This window comes from Choloepus didactylus, chromosome 2, assembly GCF_015220235.1.
Source record: "Choloepus didactylus isolate mChoDid1 chromosome 2, mChoDid1.pri, whole genome shotgun sequence".
Lineage (NCBI taxonomy): Eukaryota > Metazoa > Chordata > Mammalia > Pilosa > Megalonychidae > Choloepus > Choloepus didactylus.
In genome coordinates this window covers 75,961,892-75,984,984 of record NC_051308.1, presented here as the reverse complement: position 1 = coordinate 75,984,984, position 23,093 = coordinate 75,961,892, and the positions used below count along the sequence as shown (strand labels likewise).

At 36.1% G+C, this 23,093-nt stretch overlaps 1 protein-coding gene across 2 annotated transcripts; it reads right to left on the bottom strand.

Moving 5' to 3' along the window:
- Positions 1 to 275: 275 nt before the first annotated feature.
- Positions 276 to 8,452, bottom strand: PTGS2 (prostaglandin-endoperoxide synthase 2). Of its 2 annotated transcripts, none has more exons than XM_037825148.1 (10): positions 8,004 to 8,430; positions 7,395 to 7,511; positions 7,131 to 7,274; positions 6,304 to 6,447; positions 5,699 to 5,880; positions 4,962 to 5,045; positions 4,589 to 4,835; positions 3,995 to 4,281; positions 3,445 to 3,592; positions 276 to 3,299 (listed from the first exon to the last, which is right to left on the bottom strand). In XM_037825148.1, the coding sequence occupies exons 1-10, from the start codon at positions 8,293 to 8,295 to the stop codon at positions 2,890 to 2,892; spliced, it is 2,055 nt and encodes a 684-aa protein (XP_037681076.1). In that variant the 5' UTR covers positions 8,296 to 8,430; the 3' UTR covers positions 276 to 2,889. The 2 variants fall into 2 exon arrangements, with proteins under 2 accessions (XP_037681076.1, XP_037681077.1); XM_037825149.1 differs by having other exon boundaries at positions 2,890 to 3,299; positions 8,290 to 8,452.
- Between the last annotated feature and the right edge of the window lie 14,641 nt (positions 8,453 to 23,093).

Genomic DNA, 23,093 nt, shown 5'->3' with positions numbered 1-23,093 from the left:
TTTTTTCATTCGTTCTTTTAGACTAGGCAATAAGCTCAAGCTTGTTGCTATCTCCCTATCTCCTATAGCACAAATACTAATTTTCCCAACACAAGGTTGTGGTAAATAAGAGATTATAAGTAGTGACCTTAGGAGGCCTCTATATGACTGAGGGTAGAATCATTTCAGCAAGGGCCATTATAGTTCTAAATGGAGAGAACACAAGTCAATAGTTTACTTCAAGGAAAATCTACAAAGAAATCAAATGTCAAAGACAAAGATATGTACAGATGATCAAAATTTATTTTTAAAGATTTTTCAGTTCTTAAATAGTACAAAAATAAACAGACATTTGTTTCAAGACTTATTTACTTAAGTTAATTTAAATACACATTTGTCTGAGGCACTGAAACATTCACATACAGATCCCTGATACCCAGGTTCAGTCAGCAGATTGATATTGAAAACAAATCAAGTTTTTTTCCAAAAAAAAAAAAAAAAGTTAAGAGTTTCTTATACTAGCACTTTAACGCTGACTATTTCTTTTTAACCCTTAAACCTTTTACACATAATATCTTAAAGATTCCCCTGAGTTATTGCCCTTTAATGAAATTTATTTCATTTTCTCCCTCTTCCCAAGACACATTTCAGTTATTTACAAATTTACTGATTACAGTAAAATTAACTTCAGTTAACACTAAAACTTACAAATTTACTGATTCATAATAATTTACAAAATTACTTTGTCTGTAATCAATATTTGATTTAAAAATATTAAAACCGACAGTGCTTTGCACAGAGTATTTCCTTAATAAATTACAGTTGAATGAATTAATGAAGCACCCACAGGTCCTTCAAAGAACATATAAAGTCAGTTTTATTTCATGTCCAGGCTGATGAGATACACTATTCTCTGTGGACTGGCAAATCGGTAATTCCTACTGAGATACAGCCTAATGTTAAGTATCTTAATATAACAGAATTGTTTCCTGAAAATTCATTCACAAATCTTAAATCCAAACATTTCTTTTGGTTATTTATATAATAATTCAGTGAGGTAACCCTCCAGAATGGAAAAACAATCAATGATTGCAGGCTTAAACCCATTTTAAATATTAATGTCCTAAAAAAAACATAAATAACAATCATCAATAAATTAAATTAAGTAATATACAGTACCAGAAAATGTCAGCTGACAATGGGTTGGGGAAAAGAAGCAGCAGAATCTTGCTGGGAATTATGCAGGAATTTTTGTTGTTGATTTAAACAACGGCATTCATTAAAAATAGGAATGTAACTTTCTTCCTGGCAAGGCTCCTTCTCCAGTTCTTTCTAAGATTCTAGCCTATTTGTAAGATTCTCTGGTCATAGTTAAAATTAACTGTAAATAAAATTCTCTGTTTTTCAACTAAAATAAATGTATACTGTTTTTTTAAGGGCTTTTATTATTATTTTTTCTTTTATCCCTCTTAAGAGGAATTAAAGAGTCCTGAGCTGAGGTTTTCCTGAACATTTGCATAAGTCTATATAAGAAAGTACAGGCAGAAAGTCCAAAGAAAGACAAATGCAGATCTTAAAAACCAGGAAAACAAAATAGAAGTAGTAAAATGATAAAAAGAGAGTCTCTTAGCAAAATGGCTAAAGAAGAAAATAAAAGGAAAAGCATGGAGACAGCCAGGTTTGATTCAAATGATCAAATGCACATATTTAATTGGCTTAGTCAAGATTCAGATAAAAATAACGCATCAAAATGAAATTAAGCACGTTGAAGAGGCTTCTCATGAGGTCTTTGCTATTTTTGCACTATGGTATGGAGTGCTAAATCATACTGTGCAACAGAAAATCTGAGAAAAAAGATCTTTAGCCATGTCCAGCTAGGTAATTCATTACCATCATGACAGTCTCTTTTGAGTACCAAGCCTGCAGTACTCAATGATACAAAAAGTTTCCTTCAAGAGTTTAACCCAAATTTGAACTGTAATGTATTTTTTCTTTGATATTGTTTATTTTAAACATAGAATCTTTTGTTGCCATCAATTTTGCTTAATACTAGCAATATAAAGAAATTCTGGAATTTCTTGGCATGTTCTTAATTCAATTTATTTAATTTATTGCAGTGATTCTACCAATTTAACATTTGGCATTTTGATAATATTAAAAGGAAACTGTAACATTAAGTAGATTTGCATTCCTAGTGAAAAAGCAAAATCTCTTATGCAATTTTTTTCATTAATTGTCATATAATTTGTACTGATTTTACAGATTTAAATCTGTGAGAGCTCATTTTACTGATGAGATCACAGATTAAATAACTTTAGCACAGTAAATAAAACAAACTTCTAGAAGTGACTCTATCCTTTGAATTTAGAAATTTCAAATTCTTTTCTCAATGTTGCTTTAAAAATTTGGCATGAAATTATTACTAATATCTCACTTAGTAATTCATTTAAAAACACACTTTTTTTTTTTTAATAGCAGATAAATGTGTAAAAGCACTTTAAAATTCCAGAACGTTACTTGATCCCAATGCATCATGGAAGATACACTGGAAACATCAACAGTGTAGAAACCAGCAGCATTTTACCATCTTGTTACCAGAATTTAAATATTCAGACACTTTTACTTTTGTTCTTGTTATAGCATGATGTAAATTGAAACTCAGGTAAAAAGATGTCAAAACTCATTTTCCATTGGTTTATAAAAAAAACTATTTTCCTCTTTAACTTGAAGAAAATATATCTAAGTAGTAACAAGAATCTTCACAAGTATGACCCTTTCTCCTGCAACAGGAGTACTGTCTTCTGTTACAGAAGATGTTAAGTAAAATAAGGAGTTTATTATAAATATTATTAAATAGTTAAGTTACAAGAAATAGTTCATAATAAATAAATAAATATGATCAGTAGACTTCTATAGCTCAGTTGAACGTCCTTTTAGCAGTACTGTGGGATTGATATCATCTAGTCTGGAGTGGGAAGAGCTGGCATTAATGGTGACTGTTTTGGTGAGCTGGGAATCCTGAACATTGAAGGCAGTAAAGGGACAGCCTTTCACATTATTGCAGATGAGAGATTGGATTGAGGCTGTGTTGATGATTTTAAAACCTGTTTCTCCACCAAAAGTGCTAGGCTTCCAGTAGTCAGGAGAACATATGGGATTCCCCATGAGTCCTTTCAAAGAGAACGGAGCTCCCATTTCTACCATGGTCTCACCAAAGATGGCGTCTGGACGAGGCTTTTCTACCAGCAGAGCAGGATACAGCTCCATAGCATCAATGTCACCGTAGAGCTCTTCTAACTCCGCAGCCATCTCCTTCTCTCCTGTAAGAGTGATAAAGACAGAGATTCAACCAATGAAAAGGCTTTACAAAATAAAGAATAGTTTTATTCCTTTGTTCCATTTCCTTCCACTTCTCTGTTGTTTCGACTTGACTCTTGATTCTTTAAGAAGTTCAGAGTTTCTCACCTGTAAGTTCTTCAAATGATTTATAGGGCTTCAGCAGAAAGCGTTTGCGGTACTCATTAAGAGACTGGTATTTCATCTGTCTGCTCTGGTCGATTGAGGCCTTTGCTACATTTTGTACTACAGGTGGAACATTCCTACCACCAGCAACCTGTGGAAAATGAATTAAAATCGTAAAACAAGATTTTTAGGCAAATTCGTAGTTTCTATTTTAAAAAGCATTCCTTGGGCATAAGATAAGTAACCGTGGCACTCAGCTTTCGGCTGAGACTTAAAACTCTTTCTGTCCTGAAAAGATGCTTACATACATTTCAACAGGAGCTATGCCTAAAATTCAATGAGCACTAGTCTATTTTGCCTTTTAAAATTATAAAAGGTAAACTGACATTCAAGGCTGAAATGCTTATAAGATTATAGAACTTCTCATTTCAAGAAAAGTATTTTACTAGCAAAATAATTTATTATTAATTTATTAAGTTTAAGAATAATAATTTGTGAGACAGAAGTTCTGAAGTTACTGACTCGTCTTTTGTTTTTCAATAATAATGCTCACCCTGCCAGCAATTTGCTTGGTGAATGATTCAACAAACTGGGTAAGCCCGTGTTCCAGTAATAAAGAGTTGTTGTAGAGAAACTGTTTATAGTTGTATTCCTGGTCACTGATTTGAAAGGTATCAGGCAGAAGGGGATGCCAGTGGTAGAGTGTGTTAAACTCAGCAGCAATGCGGTTTTGGTACTGGAATTGTTGGTTGAAAAGCAGCTCCGGGTCAAACTTCAGCTTGAAGTGATAGCCACTCAATTGCTGTACATAATCTTCAATCACAATCTTAATAGTCTCTCCTATTCACATGAAAAGAATTAAGAACATTAATTATTTCTCATCACAAACTTTTAAGCAACTGAAATGCAATTTTATTAATTAGCTACTCCTTCACTGCTCTTTATTTTTCCCTTATAATATCAAAACAAAGTTATTTACATTAATACTTATGGGCAAGGATAGAAATCTGGTTATATGGGCTTTTTTGAATTAACATTGAGCATGAGACTTTATATTCACTCCATTCTGTCAGAATTACTCAAAGTATAGCAAAGACAAAAAAAGGTTTTTCTCTGGGGCCGAAGGCTATTTTCTGTTCTTGCTTACCTATCAGGATGAGTCTGCTTGTCTGGAATAACTGCTCATCATCCCATTCTGGATGCTCCTGTTTAAGCACATCGCACACTCTGTTATGTTCCCGAAGCCATATTGTTGCATACATCATCAGACCAGGCACCAGACCGAAGACCTCCTGCCCCACAGCAAGCCGCAGGTGTTCAGGGACATGAGGGGGGTAGATCATCTCTACCTGAGTATCTTTGACTGTGGGAGGATACATCTCTCCGCCAATTATCTAAAAATTAATAGTAATAAACATTAATAACAAAGGGCTGAGAAACAAATTTTTGCCATTAGGGATTTTAAAATATAAATCAGGGTGGTGAGTTATAACTACTTCTTATTTTCAAATGGAACATACCTGATATTTCAACTTTCCATCCTTGAAAAGTCTCAGTTTATGCTGTCTATCCAGAGTTTCACCATAAATATGATTTAAGTCCACCTTGAAAATAGGGAAAATTTTTGATTAGCTACTGATGAAGATATTCTTCTATACAGTATCTATTATATAATTAAATAATATGATGTTTTAGCTTGCTTTAATTTAAAAATTTAAAAAATACACACTTATCATAGCCACAAAATACATAATTAATTTATTCACTGAAGCTACTAACCTATATATCTCTCATGTTTAATTATATTAATCTCATATGGAGCCTATAAATATATCACATACTTTATTACAATTAGACAGTATTTACAAACAAAACATCAGATAACCTATTACTGATACCAGATTCTCATTGATAAGTTGAACCTATGTTGTTAAAATCTATAATAATGCTGTAAAAATCTCACTTTACAGTATTTACAGCAGCATAATCAGAGTAATAAAATACTTTTGAAGACACAAGATTCTACAGTGAAGATATTTTAAACTAAAATAAAGGGTCAAGTTACAAATATAGATACTAAGTAGGTTTTTAAAATCAAACCAGTGAATTAAAATGGAAAACTCCATTAAGGACTTGATAGATAGAGATTTTTTTTAAAAGAGGGTGTATTATTTGATGTGGCAAACAATTTTTTTTTGGTCTTTAATGTTTGCGTTTCACTATGATTTGCTATATTTCTGATTTCATACTATCTTACCCCATGACCCAATCCTTTGGTGAAACCTGGTCCTTGCTTGTGATCTGTCTTGAAAAATTGATGGGTGAAGTGCTGAGCAAAGAACGCAAACATCATATTTGTGCCCTGAGGATCGGGGATGAACTTTCTTCTTAGAAGAAACTTTTCCACAATCTCTTTTGAATCAGGAAGTTCCTTCTTCCCTGAAATTTAAGAAAACTAAGCTAAGAATCCATATATTCAAGGAAACAGATTTGGCTGTCAATTTACAATAAACAATTCGGCTTTCTTCACTTACAGGACAAAAACAATATGAATAGGATTATATTATAAATGAAAGTTCTAAGATATGGGAAAAAACTTATTGAATAATGTTACCTATATTTGTTTATCTATTAGTTCAGTTAATGAAATAATTCTAAAATATTAGGACATTACAATGCCCATTTACTTTCATGGAATAGTTTACATAGATTCACACTTTAAAAATATCTCCATACACATCCATAATAAAGGAAAAAGGTATACTTCTACTGACAAATGATAGTATAGGATCCTATTTTCTAGTTGGCAATTCAACCCCCAGAGTAATTAATACATCTCTAACTGCTTCCTTACACTCTCACCTTTCACACCCATGGGAGTTGGGCAGTCATCAGCCACCGGAGGAAGGGCTCTGGTATAATAAGAGAGGTTGGAAAACGCTTCCCAGCTTTTGTAACCATACTGCACATTATAAGTTGGTGGACTCTCAATCAAATGTGACCTTGCTGAAATTTCAAGAAAAAAAATGTTTTATTGGTCCCATATGCAAAGCAAACCAATGTTCATTTTTATTATAAAATGAGGAAACAGAATTTAATTTCAACAAAGATACTCTACTTTAAAATAACTACACTTTAAAGTCTAACTGCCACTTGTAATAAAAAAGGAGAATGGTTCATTAAAATACATCTTTAACAATGCATATACATCTTACACAGGATGTTATGGTCTAGCAATCTTGATTTTTCAAACAACCATATACTGCACAGGAGACTTATGACAGGAATGTCTAGGCATAGAACTCACTTTAGAGTTATATTTTCTTGCTAATCCCACTCCATGTTAACCATCTATTTTAATGGTTGCTACAATTCTGACCCCTGGACATTCAGTAAGCAACAGGACCACATTTCCTTTACGAACTGAAAGGGACAGTGGGAGAGTTAAGGGGAGAAGAGGTGGGTAGGTTTGTGAGTGGAATTCTGTATAAGACGTAACTATATAAACTGGATAGGACCTAATTCATATTTTTGACTACCAAGATAGAAGGGATACTGAAAAAGTTTTATTTAAAACCATTTTGTCAAGGTTGGAAATATATTTTTGATTAGCCTTAATAAGCTACAGTATTATAAACCACACTTTTCTTTTAGGAAGCTGAAAACCTTAGAGAGAGACTCCTACTTACATGTCAGCACATATTTCATAATAGAATTTCGCAGGATGGGAATATTATTGACGATGTTCCAAACTCCCTTGAAATGGGTAAGTATGTAGTGCACCGTGTTTGGAGTGGGTTTCAGGAATAATTTTATTCTTGTCAGAAATTCAGCTGCAATTAAAAAAAAAAAAAGAGGGAGACGTTAACATGACCCATTATAAGACACAAATCTTTAAAATGATAATTATTTGTGGTCCCATTCCAAATGAGGGAAACCAAGGATAAACTTACGTGTTGAACAGTTTTCACCATAGAATCCTGTCCGGGTGCAGTCACATTTATACTGGTCAAATCCTGTGCTCATACATACACCTCGATTTTGACATGGGTTGGAACAGCACGGATTTGCTACAAGAAAAGTAAGGATAGTAAATACATCATTTTTTTACTTAACCTTAACTTCAACATTTAATTGCTTTACTTATTACCATAAGAAATGCAAGAAACATACAAGCTGTCATAGGAAAATACTTTCTTTTAACCTGCCTCACAGAATGGTTAGGATCCAGAAAAACCAACTTCCTATTCTGAATAAGAGTAACCAAACATTTAACCTGGGAAATAATGTCACTAAGCCTTTTCTTAACGATGTTTTAGGTTTCCGAATTAGCATTTTTAAGAAGCTCAAATAAGTAGCAATTTCAAAATTAAATTGGATGAATCAGTACATTATTCAAAATTTAAGAAAAATTTCAAGGTAAAAGCAGCTTTTTCAAAATATTTTGCTTATCTTAAAAATTAGTTACGGCTTTCCTAAGGCAGGAATAAATACCGTAATTAGTTTATGTAAAGCAGTTGCTCCCATTCAATGATATTAGGCACCACACACAAACGTTTCACCTGTATTTTTCAGATCTTGTCTTAATCGTGATGACAACCTGCAAATTCGTATCCCATTTAGCAGATGAGCAAAGTGAGGCTCAGACCGATGAAGTACCTCGTCCAATGAAGTAACTGATCGGGTGGCAGAGCTGTGATATCCACCAAGGTATTTTGGACTCAAGTGGTCCAAACTCTTCACAAAGTCAGGCAGCCTCTCTCCCTTTGGGGACCCAGGAGTCAGACGGAAAACTCTGCCTGGGACCAGAAACCCAGGGGTCCGGGATGCCGGACGCCAAGTACTCACCTGCATGGCTGAGCGCCAGGACGGCGCAGAGCAGCAGGGCGCGGGCTAGCATCTCAGCGGCAGATGGGGCGCGAGGAGGGCAGAGGAGTTGTGGTCTGTGGTCTACGGGATCCAACTCCGGAGGAGGCGCTGCTGCGGAGTTCCTCTAAGGCTTGCTCCAAGTCGTTTGACAACTGGAAGCTAACGGAGAAAGCTTCCCTTTATGAGGAAAACCAAGCCACGTGACACATGACTTGCCTGTTTCTTTCCGCCTCTGCTAATTCCACCTCCCACCCCCACCCCCCGCTACCCACAACATTGCATAAGCCGGGGGCGGAGGCAGGACATTTTAAGCACGCAAAGGAGAAAACTGGAAACCCAGGATGCTCCCTGGGTTGCCCCAGGGGGGTGCAAAGCTAATTACCCTTCCCCTCTCAGATATTCCACTTCTCCTCCCCCATTTCTTTCCCCTTTGAAGTTCTGGTTTGCTCCAGATTCCTTTCCGTGGTTCCAGTCTCTTACCCAGCACTTCCGAGGGCCGTTGCCTTCGCACATTCTTTTGGGGGCAAAGTGAGGACACTTTGATTCCTGACTGGGAATTCGAGGGGCCTGGAGTTTCGAGAGCTCAGGGAATCCCCTAGCACGCCGCCGCCCCTTCTCTCCGCGCCTGTCTTTGCCGGGCGAGAAAGTCACAATCCAGCATACTGGGGCGAGTTTGATTTTAGAGGGGATGCTTAACCTGCAGTGTATACGGAACATACATACGTACTCTCCCCTACTCTCCACTCCCCCCCCCACTTTTTTTGGTCGAATGAAAATAATAGCTATAATCAATGTACATATCTGTAACTTGTCTTCATAGCTAAGTTTTTTGTTTCTGTAAACTTACAAAGGAAATACTGGTCTCCACACACACCCCTCGCTTCTTGAAGAAGAAAAAAAAGGTAAACCCGTTTATACAGTGCGGCTTCTAAGCATTTTTCCGGTGAATGGTCAATATGAGCTCAAGCGACCAGTGTAATATTTGCTCCCTCTTTATGAACAAGAAGCGTGGAGGTGCCCAAGGGTTTGCAGGGATGTTACAAGCCCAAAACATTGGCTTTAATGCATTTCTTTCTCTGCAGTGTTGTTTCCACCACTTTGAATACCAGTCCTTCTCAGGAGAGACCAATAAAAGAAAGTGTATAAAGTTTTCTTTTTTTGCTTGTGTCCACTTTTCCAAGATGAGTCGTGACAGTGGATCAAAACAATATTTCATATACTTTTCTATTGTTTGGACTTATTATGGCTGATTATTGCCATTTTGGAACAGTTTGATGAGGAATTGAATGAAATGGATGTAAAAGAGGGGTGATTTCCATAGTTTGGGATTTCATATTCCTTTACTTTTGTTTAATGTCTATTGGTGGTGATTGAGAAGGGGTGAGTGAGGATGAAATAAAAAAAAAGCAAAGAAGTGGAGATTAAAATGTTCAGTTAAAGTATAAATTAGCAGCATTAATGGAAAAGAGTGGCATAAAACATGAACTAAAACTACACTGTATTCCTCAATTTGAAGAAGACTTAGAAAAAAAGAGACTTATATGGAAAACTATTTTTTATCATATTGTTCAATGTACACATGATCTGATTCTATGTGAGATGCAAATGACTCAAAAGTCTTTCTTGTACTATAGTCATGTTTAATCATTCCATTTGTGGCACTCCCATTTTTTGTACTGAGTCCTCCATGAAATTTCAAGTAAGAGCATAGATCATTACATTTTCCTTTTAATAATTCCAATTTTGGGGTTCATTTAAAATGAATAAGTTGAATCTACTTGAATTTTAAATGGATATTTAGAACTAATAGCTTGGGTTAGATACCAAGTAAGAATCCATACTCTGGCAATGAAAGGGTACTCAAATTCTATGTTGTAACCCTGAGTTCATTTTGAAGTCATCGTCATCATTATTCTCTCCACCAGTCATTAATTGTAAACCTACAATGTATGGAAGGATGTTCTGTTGTTTGCAGAGAGACTCTGAATTCAAAGGTGAGGATGAAATAGAGGACATAGAGAATAACCATATTTAGACTACATGGAACTTAAAGAAATTGAACTCTGTCTCATAGTGGGCATTTAATAAAAACATCTATTTATTCTAACTTTTAATCTGTAACTTCTACAGCAGGATAGAATGGGGAGCCTTCCATGTATCCTTAAAACCAGAAAAGAATTCAAGGGGAAACATACTTTAAGGATGGGCATGGTTCTAAGAGGAAATCCAAAGTATAGGTTTAAGGAAAAAATCATTATTATTTAGTTTATTAAAGAGTTTTGTCACTTCTGAGACAATAAAAGATGATGGATAGCTACATTTTGAAGGGATAGGATTATAGTCGTGGGGGGAGTATTAAAAATCCCAAACCAAATCAAGATGTTTAAACCTGTTTTATATGGGAAAATGCCATAATTATTGTAACATGATGTATCTCCCCATAGAAAATAAGGTTTGATTATGTAGAAATCATAACTCTCATTTTTGTATGTGAGTAAACACTAAATAGTGTTTCTGTGTATATTTTAGGCAAATATATGTATATGTTGTACAACATTTCTTTTATCAATCTCTGATACTTGTGGGAAAATATTCTATATGAAAGGAAAATAAGAAAGAGCATTAAAAATCTTCCAGAGCATTCTGTTGAGTTTTACTGCCCCCTTCTGCTGCTTGAATTTTTATCAACATTTTTTTCTCTAAGATATGATTTCTAGACAGATTTTGTTTGTTACATTTTTCCTAAAATTTCATGTGTGCAAGTGTTCATTTTAGATTTAACTTTCATGAATATACTGAAAAAGAAGGAGTATGTATTAATTGAAGGGATTACTATTCATGTGAATTAAAAGAAAATGAATAATAATGACTCTTACTATCTAAAATTCCAAATGAGCTTTTTTTTTACTGCATAAAAGCATTGACAATTTTTTACTAACTTTGCAATTTTGCTTCCTCCCCCATGAACAAGTATAATACAGCAAACTGATCACATACATTGTCAAAGAAGTCATAGCCAAAGCATGTAACTTAAGCAAGTTTATAATATCAGCCACAGAGAGCCACCAAAAGGTACATTCCCCAAAAGACAAAGTTACGTACATTTCACCTTTTAGATTAACACCTAAAAATACACAGATTCCAATTTCCCCCCAGGAGAGAAATTTAGCAAATCCAAATGCCCAAAACATCTTATATAAGAAACCCCTTATCTATAAGAATACAGAAAGATTATGAGAAGTGTAGGAAATAACAGAAATGATACATTCTCAATTAAGAGAAACAATTGACAAGTTTCATTGCAGAATTTCATTTCTCAGTTTACAACCATTGCATCTTTCATTACTGTAAAGTCAACTTTCAATTTTTTATTATATCACAGGATGGAAATAACATAAAAAATATTCTATGCATATACACTAGCATCAGCTTAAAATTATTTCTCACCACACTTAATAGACCAATTTTTATTTAGTTTTTTAATTGCTTTCATGCCAGCAATCTACTTCATTTTTTGTTACACAGAGACCGAAAATACACTGATTTTCAGTATAATGGCTAAAGGTGGACAATGAAACAATCAAAGTGAGGAAAAGATTTAGATAATGCATATGGTTACTTAGCTTCTGAATAACAGAGTTGACTCTGGAATGGAGAATTAATCTTCAATGAATAAAACAAACAAGTGTGATACACTATATAAATTGCCTTCCAAGGAATAACTTCTATTTTAAGTTGTGCCAGAATGACTATTGGCAAGAATGGTATCAAATTTTCCCAGGCATTTAAAAAAGTCATTTTTTTCCTATTAAAAGGAAATAATATTTCTTTTCATATGTAAAGATAATACAGATTATAAATAAGTAGTAAATGTTCTTTAAATATTTAATTCAGCAATATGTCTAAATGACTTTCTCATGATACATGAGTAGATTTTTCTTGTTATAACCAAGCGGCCATTTTTCAGATAAATGCACATTTTATACATAAGCAGATTTTTTGTATTCAGAAATTTTACCTATCATTAACAATATCCAATCATATATACTACATTTTCAATATCCATATTGTAGGTAAAAAAATTGACAAGTGAATTCAGAAGCCTTGACAATTTTAAGCATTAAACAAATACTGTCACTTTCAAATACACATCTTCAGCTTCAGTTCTTAGCTGCACAATGCCATCTGTCTAGCATACCCCAAATAGGCTAAAGACAGAAAGCATACCTGTTGACTTTCATGGTTATTTTGGGATAAAAATAAAGATCTGCAAGGATCCTAAAACAGACTTGTACTTCTTCAGTATTGAAACCAGTCAGTGAAAGTAAAAACAGAAAAAATGTTATGAGCTAATGTATTCTAAAAACAAAGACTCTAGGAGAATGAATATGTTATTGATATTTCCAGGCATCCATAATAATTATATTATTTTTGTTTGATTTTTAAATTACTCAAAAACTTCTCAGCAATTTTATTCATTTTTTTCAATGGCAAATAAAGGGCTTTATCATGAAGAATGCAATCAATAATCAATACCATCAGCTGGAAAATGCAATCAGTGTTACGTAATCCTAGGTCAGAAACCATTCCTTCTGGCTTTCACTAGGCAACAAAGAATTTCCTTTCATCTCTGGACATCAAACAAGAGATAACATTTTACTAAACCAACCTGATTCATTGATATCACATAAAATACAAATTTAAATTTTTATTAAAATTTTAAAAATTGATACTTGTAACTGTGTCTCCAGGATAGAGAATGAATCCTAATAGTTAATGAACATATTCCCTACTCCTTAAGTACACTGCTGTAGGAATTTTAAATTTTAGGATAATTAGAAGCCATATGATAAATAAAAAGCTAAAACATGATCATTAGGAAAGCTAATGTTTTGATTGCACAATTCCAGGCAGAAATTTATATGTTTTTGAAAGCCTGCCTATGCTTTTGTTGCTTCCAGAACTATCACCTCTTGTTAGCACTGAAATTCACTGAACCTGCTGGCTTTGGTTGCAGCAGACTTTAATTTTTGGAAAGAGCTGTTTGCATCTGTGTTGCTCTAGGGTTGTGGTTCAGAGTACTTTAGCTCATTATCAGTTTTGCTTCAATGGCTGTTTGTTGATCTCCTTGAAACATCTTTATTATTTCTAAATATTTGGCTTCTTTGCTGGATATCACTAGCATTCTCATCTTGGATTCTTTTGTCAATAATATAATTCTCTTGGGAACACAGAGAATCTCGGTAAAATATTCGATCTCTAGCTCTCTGGTACTCTTTCTTTTATAGATCTGCTTCTTCTGTCATCTTTCAATCATATTTTGATTGGTCATCATCTTTGACAAGTGAGAGTTGTCTTTCTTGAGGATGTATTGCTTCTGAAAGTCTTCACCTTTTTCATCCTGTTCCAACCCAGCTCAGCTCCAACACTGAAAAATATGACAAGCATGGAGTTAGACACAAGTTTAATGGGGCTTACAGACAAGAGAAATGGTTCCACGGCAGTGGCTGGCCAGGAAAGATGGAAGTTAGCACTCAGCCAAGGTGGGGGGTGGGGAGCTTAGAGGGTAGTTTACAAGGGTTAGTACAAAGACATTACATAGGGTGTGAGAACAGAGTTTTGGCAGAGTCTTGTGACACAGGGGTGTGGAGATTTGTTATCAACAGTGCTCAGGTGTTGGGAGTTCTAATGCTTTGTTTAGGATACACATTTGTGCATTCTTACCCACCCTGGGGAGGTCTAATGACCTTTAACATCAGTCCTGGTCAAAGTAGGTGGCTACACGAAATAACTTGCTTTTGCTATGGAGGGGAAGGGGCTCAGGCCCTGGGTTCCCACAATCCTTAATACGTTCATTAAATTTCTAATTAGGTATGCCCACCCTGAACAACATTGTGGTCATCCAAACTAAATGGCTACTCTGCATCCTATCCTCCGCATAAAATCTTTGGGCATCCTGACCTGCAGTGTACAAAAAGTCTCATAAAAGATTATATTGGAATGAAAGAATATTCTCAGAAACATAACTAAAATCATTTGAAATGTATGTTTCATGGGAAGTTGATTTCATGAATGATGGATTCATCCATTAATTCAATAAACATGTACTGAGAGCTAGTAATTATTAGTCAGTATTTTAGTTCCTTAAAATTCAATAGTTAACAAAGCAGATAAAACACTTGATTTTTTGCAATTTATATGTTTGTTGGGGAAGACAGATAATAAAATATGTAAGGAAGATGTAAATATGTAAGCAAGATGTAAACATGTAAGTAAGTTGTATAGCATGTTAGAGAGGTTGGTTAGAGTGAGTGACCTGTGGACTGAGTTGCTACAACTTTTCCTTGTGGGTGCACAGGTTCAAGGCACAACACAAACTTTCAATAAATGATCACTTTATCACTTATACAGTGCAAATAATTTATTTGTGACTTACATAGCACAAATAGTCCAAAAGAGCAGGGGAAGAAGTCCCATCACCGCTGATCTCCTGGGGTGACTGAAAACTGCTCCAGGCCAGGGTCAATAGATGGCAGCTCCGCAAGCCCCACTTCATGCCAGAGAAGAGAAACCAATCATCATTATTTGTGTGAGGTTTTTATCCACCTGGGGGATTTGGGGGTGGGTGTGGGTGTGGAATGGAGTTGCCGCTCACAATTCCTGTTCTGAAAGGCATCTGGGGTTCCTCGTTTCTGGGTTAAAAGTCCATCCCAGCCTTTCATTAGACTTAACATTTCCCCCAGGTTATGGAATGGCACATAATAGACAAGGAGGTAGGGTAACCGAAGGCCAAGGATGACCATTTAGTGTGTTAGAAAATTAGGTGGGGGTAGCCAAGGTCTGGACAATGGCCACTTTACAGGCATCTAGGATTTCCCTAACACCTCCCTGAGCGGATACGTGACTGAGATGTGGGACTTGGACATAGGTCTCTCTGCTGGCAGAACACTCTAGAAGGGCAACAAGTGTGAACCCTTTGCATAAAATGTAAAGGCATGCCTAGCATGCCTAGCATGCTCCAAGAGAAAAGGAGGCTACTTTAGATGCATCAGAGTGAGCAAGAGGGAAAGTAGTAGGATGAGAGAGCTGAGAGAGGAGAGTGACATATAATATATTCCACAGAATAAGCAGGTAACACATTTTCAGTTTCCTTTAGGTGGGTACACTGCAGCAGTGTCAGTCAGCAGGTTAAAAAAGAGGATCAAATCCAGGTTTTCAAGATTAAAATTCAACACTTCAGAAATTTGGCTTTTATTTCAGAGGAAGGGATGATTTTCATCAAATCCTCAATTATTCCCTTTGAAAACACATCTTACTTAGTAGGGACAACATATCAAGTACATCTCATGATATCTCAGACTGTTCTCCAAAGAAGTAAAGAGAGAATATAAGAAGCTACTCAAAATTTTTATAACCTTTAAAAATGAACCTCAGGCCATAAATAAGGGCTTTTGAATTTCAGCCTTTTTTTTTTTTTAACTTGTCACATATGAATTCTACCTCTCACAGATGTTTCACTTCATTTTTAGTGATGTGAGAAAACAACCTCACCTCATGAGCCACAAGACTATTTTGCTAAAAGCAATACATATTTTTTCACTATTCTCACTCAGGGGGGACAGCCTTCAAGGTTGAATACTGCAGATTGAATCGTGTCAGATGCTTATTTATGGTAGTCATGGAAAGTTCTACTTCCTTTCTTAAGTAAAACCTCACTCCACCCTAGGGAAAATGATTCCCTTGCAAACATCTGAAGAAATTATTTCTTTTCTCACTTTCCTCATACCTAGAGATGGTATTCATGTATTTCTTATTCCTCCTTTCTTAAATCATTATTCTCTTGTTTTAGATGTTCACATCCTTACCTTTTATATGGGTTAACAGGCTGCCAACCCACCCAGATTTATCATTTATTAACATTTAACAGCGTCTAATGTTGCTATGTATTTTGCTTGCATATTTTGTTCATCTGTCTCTCCCACTGAATACTTAACTTCCACTAAGAAAAGGGTGTTGTCTGCTTTGTTATCTCTTGTGCCTAGAACAGCAACCAACAAATACTACTGCTTAACATTTATTGAATAAATGGGTGACTATTTTCCATGAAATTAACTTCAAAATATGCCTTCATTTCATCTTGTAGCCATTTCCCTAAAACTGGAATTTCTGAATCAGAGACATCAACATTTTTCAAGTTCTTTTAAAGTTCATTATTAAAGTTCCTCAGTTTGTCTTGCATCTGAAGAACAAGTCAATGATATAAGAAAGGAATGCTAAGAGAATCTGGAGTCCGGATGACATTCTTAAGCTGGAATCCTGATGGATTTCCCCTAAAGCATGCACTACCTATGGTTTTCTTGTTAAAGATCCACAACAGCTTCGTGTAAGCAGTTGGGATGAACATATGTCAATTTTAAGCTTCCTAGTTTCTAAGTCTATACTCTGAAAAGTTGATGTTAGCCATTATGTTCTTGAAATGAAATCCAAACTCATTATGCCTTTAATGCCATCTCTATCTCTTCAACTTTTTCTCACACAACTCTTTGCCTCCTTAGGATAATCTACACGGGGCTTTGATTGTCTTGATAACATCTATCTCTTCTTTTCCCAAAGACCTTTACACTTGCTGTTATCTCTACCCAGTGTTTTTCCTCTATGTGGCTGGATTTTTGTCATTCTCAGGGCTCAGCTCAGATATTGTATCCCCCAGTTACTCTCTCCATTGCATCTCATTTATTTCCTTCATTGTACTTTATACAATCCAATTTTAAAAATTTATTTGCTTACTGGCTTATTCTCTCTCTTCCTCTCTCGAATGTACTCATCATGTGTGTAAGATCTTTCTCTCTCCAGTTTACTTTGTACAGTACTGAGGACATGTTCCTAATACGTCTTCTATGCCCAAAAATGTTATATAAGAAAACAGAATTGTAAATACTTCTGTATTTTTAAAATGACCAAAATAAAGTTTAAAGGCAAATTACGTTCGGAAATATGTTTGACCAAGAATTACAATATTCACTACATAAAAAGCCCATGGAAATCATTAAGAAATACAAACATACCAATAAGTAAATAGGCAAAAACCATGAGTGACTAATTCATTAAACTATTTCTTAGTAATCGTAAGAAAAAATAGTTAACTTCACTAAGAAGTGAAGAAATGCAAATAAAATCAAGAGATCATTCATCAAATTATTAATAATAGTTCAGTAATAAAATAAACACACATTATTAACAGTGTCCATGTATTGAATTATCACTATATAATGAACCCTGTGGTGATGGTTTGAAGCTGCATATACCCAGAAAGAACATGTTCTTAAATCTAATCCATTCCTGTGGCTGTAAACCCACTGTAAGTCAGATCTTTTGTTGAGGCTACGTCAGTTAAAGTGTGACCCACTTCATTCAGGATGGGTCTTAAACCTACTACTGGAGTCCTTTATAAACAGAATGAATACTGAGAGAGAAAGAGAGCGTGCGAGAGAGAGACAGAGAGAGAGTGCAGTGGGAGCACTAAGCTGAAAGCAGTGAAACCCAGAAGAGAAGGGAGAGACCAGCAGATGCTGTCATGTGGCAGAGGAGCCAAGGATTGCTGGCAGCCAGTCTTTGGGAAAAAAGCATGACCTTGATGATACCTTGATTTGGACATTTTCCTGGATGCTAACTGTAAGTGAATACATTCCCATTGTTTAAACACAACCCATTTCATGGTATTGCTTTGAGCAGCCTAGGAAGCTAAAGCACCTATGTTAATCTTTTTATATCGTATCATACTTAATGATAATGGACTAAAATGGTTACTTACTGTTAAAATGTTCAAGGAACTGCAAGGGGGCAAATATGCCTGGTGGGAAGAGAGCTATGGAGATGTTGAGAGATGAGGTCTGAGAGATAGCAGTAAGTATCTGGTAGTTAGTAGGCACTGAAGTATTTTTTTAGGAGTATTTATCTCTTAGTGGTAGTACTAAAAGTAGTTTTTATTTTCTTCTTTTTTGACAATCTATAGTTCTGTGTTTTCTAAATGAACGCTAATTACTTTTATTCATTATTTTGTTTATATGGGTCTTCTCTCTTTTTGATTTTGTCAGTCTAGCTAGGGGCTTGTCAATCTTGTTGATCTTCTCAAAGAACCAACTTTTGGTGATATTTATCCTCTCTATTGTTTTTTTGTTCTCTATGTCATTTATTTCTGCTTTAATCCTTGTTATTTCTTTTCTTCTACTTGGTTTAGGATTGGTTTGCTGTTCATTTTCTAGCTTCTTCAGTTGATCCATTAGTTCTTTGATTTTGGCTCTTTCTTCCTTTTTAATATATGCGTTTAGTGCTATAAATTTCCCCCTTAGCACTGCTTTTGCTGCATCCCATAGGTTTTGGTATGTTGTGTTCTCATTTTCATTCGTCTCTATATATTTAGCAATTTCTCTTGCTATTTCTTCTTTAACCCACTGATTGTTTAGGAGTGTGTTGTTTAACCTCCAGGTATTTGTGAATTTTCTAAGTCTCTGATGGTTACTGACTTCTAATTGTATTCCATTGTGGTCAGAGAATGTGCTTTGAATAATTTCAATCTTTTTAAATTTATTGAGGCTTGTTTTATGTCCCAGCATATGATCTATTCTGGAGAAAGTTCCATGAGCACTAGAAAAGTATGTGTATCCTGGTGATTTGGGATGTAATGTGCTGTATATGTCTGTTAAATCTAATTCATTTATCAGATTGTTTAGGTTTTCAATTTCCTTATTGGTCTTCTGTCTGGTTGATCTATCTATAGGAGAGAGTGCTGTGTTGAAGTCTCCCACAATTATTGTGGAAACATCAATTGCTTCCTTTAGTTTTGCCAGTGTTTCTCTCATGTATTTTGTGGCACCTTGATTGGGTGCATAGACATTTACGATTGTTATTTCTTCTTGCTGAATTGCCCCTTTTATTAGTATGTAGTGGCCTTCTTTGTCTCTCAAAACATCCCTGCATTTGAAGTCTATTTTATCTGAGATTAATATTGCTACACCTGCTTTCTTTTGGCTGTAGCTTGCATGAAATATTTTTTTCCATCCTTTCGCTTTCAGTTTCTTTGTGTCCCTGTGTCTAAGATGAGTCTCTTGTATGCAACATATTGATGGTTCATTTTTTTTGATCCATTCTGCGAATCTATATCTTTTAATTGGGGAGTTTAATCCATTTACATTCAATGTTATAACCGTGAAGGCATTTCTTGAATCAGCCATCTTATCCTTTGGTTTATGTTTGTCATATTTTTCCCGTCTGTCTATTAATATCCTTTATTGTACCCATACCGAATCTCTTTAGTACTGAACCTTTCTCCAAGTCTCTCTGTCCTTTCTTTGTTTCTCTGTCTGTAGGGCTCCCTTGAGTATCTCCAGTAGGGCAGGTCTCTTGTTAGCAAATTCTCTCAGCATTTGTTTGTCTGTGAAAAATTTAAGCTCTCCCTCAAATTTGAAGGAGAGCTTTGCTGGATAAAGTATTCTTGGCTGGAAATTTTTCTCACTCAGAATTTTAAATATATCGTGCCACTGCCTTCTCGCCTCCATGGTGGCTGCTGAGTAGTCACTACTTAGTCTTATGCTGTTTCCTTTGTATGTGGTGAATTGCTTTTCTCTTGCTGCTTTCAGAACTTGCTCCTTCTCTTCTGTGTTTGACAGTGTGATCAGTATATGTCTCAGAGTGGGTTTATTTGGATTTATTCAATTTGGGGTTCGCTGAGCATTTATGGTTTGTGTATTTATGTTGTTTAGAAGATTTGGGAAGTTTTCCCCAACAATTTCTTTGAATACTCTTCCTAGACCTTTACCCTTTTCTTCCCCTTCTGGGACACCAATGAGTCTTATATTTGGACGTTTCATATTATCTATCATATCCCTGAGGTCCATTTTGATTTTTTCAATTTTTTTCCCCATTCTTTCTTTTATGCTTTCATTTTCCATTCTGTCATCTTCGAGATCACTGATTCGTTGTTCAACTTCCTCTAGTCTTGTACTATGAGTGTTCAGAATCTTTTTAATTTGGTCAACAGTTTCTTTAATTTCCATAAGATCATCCATTTTTTTTTATTTAGTCTTGCAATGTCTTCTTTATGCTCTTCTAGGGTCTTCTTGGTTTCCTTTGTCTCCCGTACTATGGTCTCATTGTTCATCTTTAGTTCTTTGAGTAGCTGCTCTAGGTGCTGTGTCTCTTCTGATCTTTTGATTTGGGTGCTTGGGCTTGGGTTATCCATATCGCCTGGTTTTTTCATATGCTTTATAATTTTCTGTTGTTTTTGGCCTCGTGGCATTTGCTGAACTTGATAGGGTTCTTTTAGGATTTGTAGACCAATTGAAGTCCTTATCTCTAATTTATCAGATCTACAGCTTCGTGGAGTACACTTTCTCTAACTAACCAGCAGGTGGCGTCCACGAGCCACCTGTTCTCCACAAGCCAGTTCTCCCCTGCTTAGCCTTTTTGGTGAGTGGGGGAGTGAGTCTTGTGGGGTCCAATTGGTGTACCAAGCTTGCGTGTGTAGTTGGTGTTGCCTGCCCTGTATATGGGGCGTGTTTCTGGGCAGTCAGGGAGGGGGGGTGGCTCTAACAATCAAATCTCCCTGGTGATCCTAGAGTTTTAAAGCTGCTGCAATATTGTAATCCTTCAGTTCAGTCCTGCCACAGTTTGTCTCTGCCACTGACCCACAAGTCCTTGGTATTGGCGTATGGCTCCTGAGACTTGCAAGTGGGCCCCTCTTCCAGGCCGTGCACCCCGGGTCCTCTGTTGAGGGATGACTGTGCTATGTCACAGGTGAGTGCCGTCCCCCCAGGGCAGTTCTGGGCTGCTGGGCTGTGTAGGGAGGCTCGCAGTCTGCTGAAATGATGGCTGAATGGGGCTTTGTTAATTCACACTGCTCTACCTTCCCAACTCTGGGACAATCAGCTGAGGTTGCAGGGAAGGCTAATGTCCACACCCAGTTTTGTGGTGTGTGCCTGTTATTTGAAGCACTTCCGTCACACTGGGTTGTCTGGGGCAGTTCTGGGCTATGGGGCTGGCAATGGGCAGGAGTGTTTCCTGTCCACCAGGATGATGGCTGTGAGCGGACACCCCCTTTTCTTGGGAAGTTGTGGTGTTTAGTGAATTTTCTCAGCCACTGGATTATTGCGTTTTGTCTCAGAGCTCTCCTAGTTCTGCTCTTGACTTGACCTGCCCAAATTGCAAGTCTTTGAAGCTTTCTGTATTGGGCTTCTTAGAGTAATTGTTTTAGAAAAAGAAAAAAGGATTAAAAAAAAAAAAAAAAAAAAAGGGCCCTCCTCAGAGATCTAATGAGTTATTGAAATGCTAATAGACAAAGCAACCAGGGCCATTAAGGAAAGGTCCACAGGGCAGAGAGATCAGCTTTTCTTCGGGATTTGCATATGCACCTCAGGGCCTGAGCTCGGGCCTGAGCTCTGCCCTTCCCCTTTCTATGTTCACCAGAACTCCAAAAATCCTCCGCTTTTATTTTGGAGTTTTTCGTGTTGTTTTTTTTCTATGCCTGTCTCCTCTCTGCTGGGCTGGCTGCTCTCAGATTCTCTGGTGTCTGGTCTCCGTCTATCTGTGGTTGGAGTTTGGATCAGCAGAATGAGTTTCCGATAAGGGCTGCCACTGCAGTTCTCCCTTCTCCTTCCCGGAGCTGACAGCCCCTCCTCCCATGGGACTGAGCCTGGCAGGGAGGGGCGCGGGTCCCCTGGCCGCAAAAACTTACAGATTTCGCTGATCTCAGCAGTTCCACGTTTTCATGAGTGTTGTATGAAGTATGCCCAAAGTCAGATTGCTCTGTGGTGTCCAGTCCACGCAGTTCCTGGCTTTCTACCTACTTTCCTGGAGGAGTAACTAAAACATACAGCTCACCAGTCTGCCATCTTGAGATCCTGTTTGTTTCTTTAGAAGAGTAAATGCTAGTCCGCTAATTACTTTTAAAATAAGAAATAAATATTGTAATAAATATTTAGAAATGAAATGACATCCAAAAAATATGAGATAAGAAATTGTATTCTATTAGATACTAAAAACACCTAAGTTTTTTCAGAGATACAAGGCAATTTCTTTTCATTATATTTATATTTCTTTTTTCCATCTCCTTATCATTTCCTTCCTATAAACATTGCTTAATTTGATTTCATGTAAAATATTTAATCTCCTCTATAAAAAGACTCCATCATTATTGCCAACATAATTTAATGAAAGAAACATTGAATTTGAGAGCGGATCATACAACCTTGGGCAAGTCATTTACTTTTTGTTATTCCTCAGTTTCTTCATCTACCTCAGAAATTTGTAATGAAGATAAATAAAATATATGAACTCCTCTGAGTTATCAGAAGAAATCCAAACCCAGTACACTTCCTGAAATCCATTACTTCAGATGTAATCTGGTTTTTCTTATGCTCTGCTCTGGAGAGATGTTGCATCTCTGCATTTCCATTCTTCCACTTTCATCTTTCTAATTTTAACCTTAAAACTATTCTTGGATCAATCCTTGGGCTGTTGACTATTTAAAAAATTTTATCTTCTACAGAGATGATCATAGGGCTGATACGACATTCAAAAGTCCAGAACATGTCTCCTTTTTGTGGTTCAACTTGATTCCATTTCTGTACTTTTTGAAGAGCTGCAAATACCACTTTTGAATTTAGGTTCTTTTGACATTAAACAAAACCTTATTCTGTAAATCAGCTGTTTTCACTTATAAACACCACATGTAATTTATTTAAAGAGCATGACCACCTCCAACTTTTAAGTCCCTTACAATTTTTTTT

Coding starts and splice junctions, on each gene's coding strand:
- PTGS2 (XM_037825148.1), bottom strand. CDS start 8,295: ATGCAGGTGAGTACTTGGCGTCCGGCATCCCGGACCCCTGGGTTTCTG. Junction 5,881..6,303: donor AACTCCCATGGGTGTGAAAG/GTGAGAGTGTAA, acceptor CTTAAATTTCAG/GGAAGAAGGAACTTCCTGAT. Junction 3,593..3,994: donor CCAAGCAAATTGCTGGCAGG/GTGAGCATTATT, acceptor CATTTTCCACAG/GTTGCTGGTGGTAGGAATGT.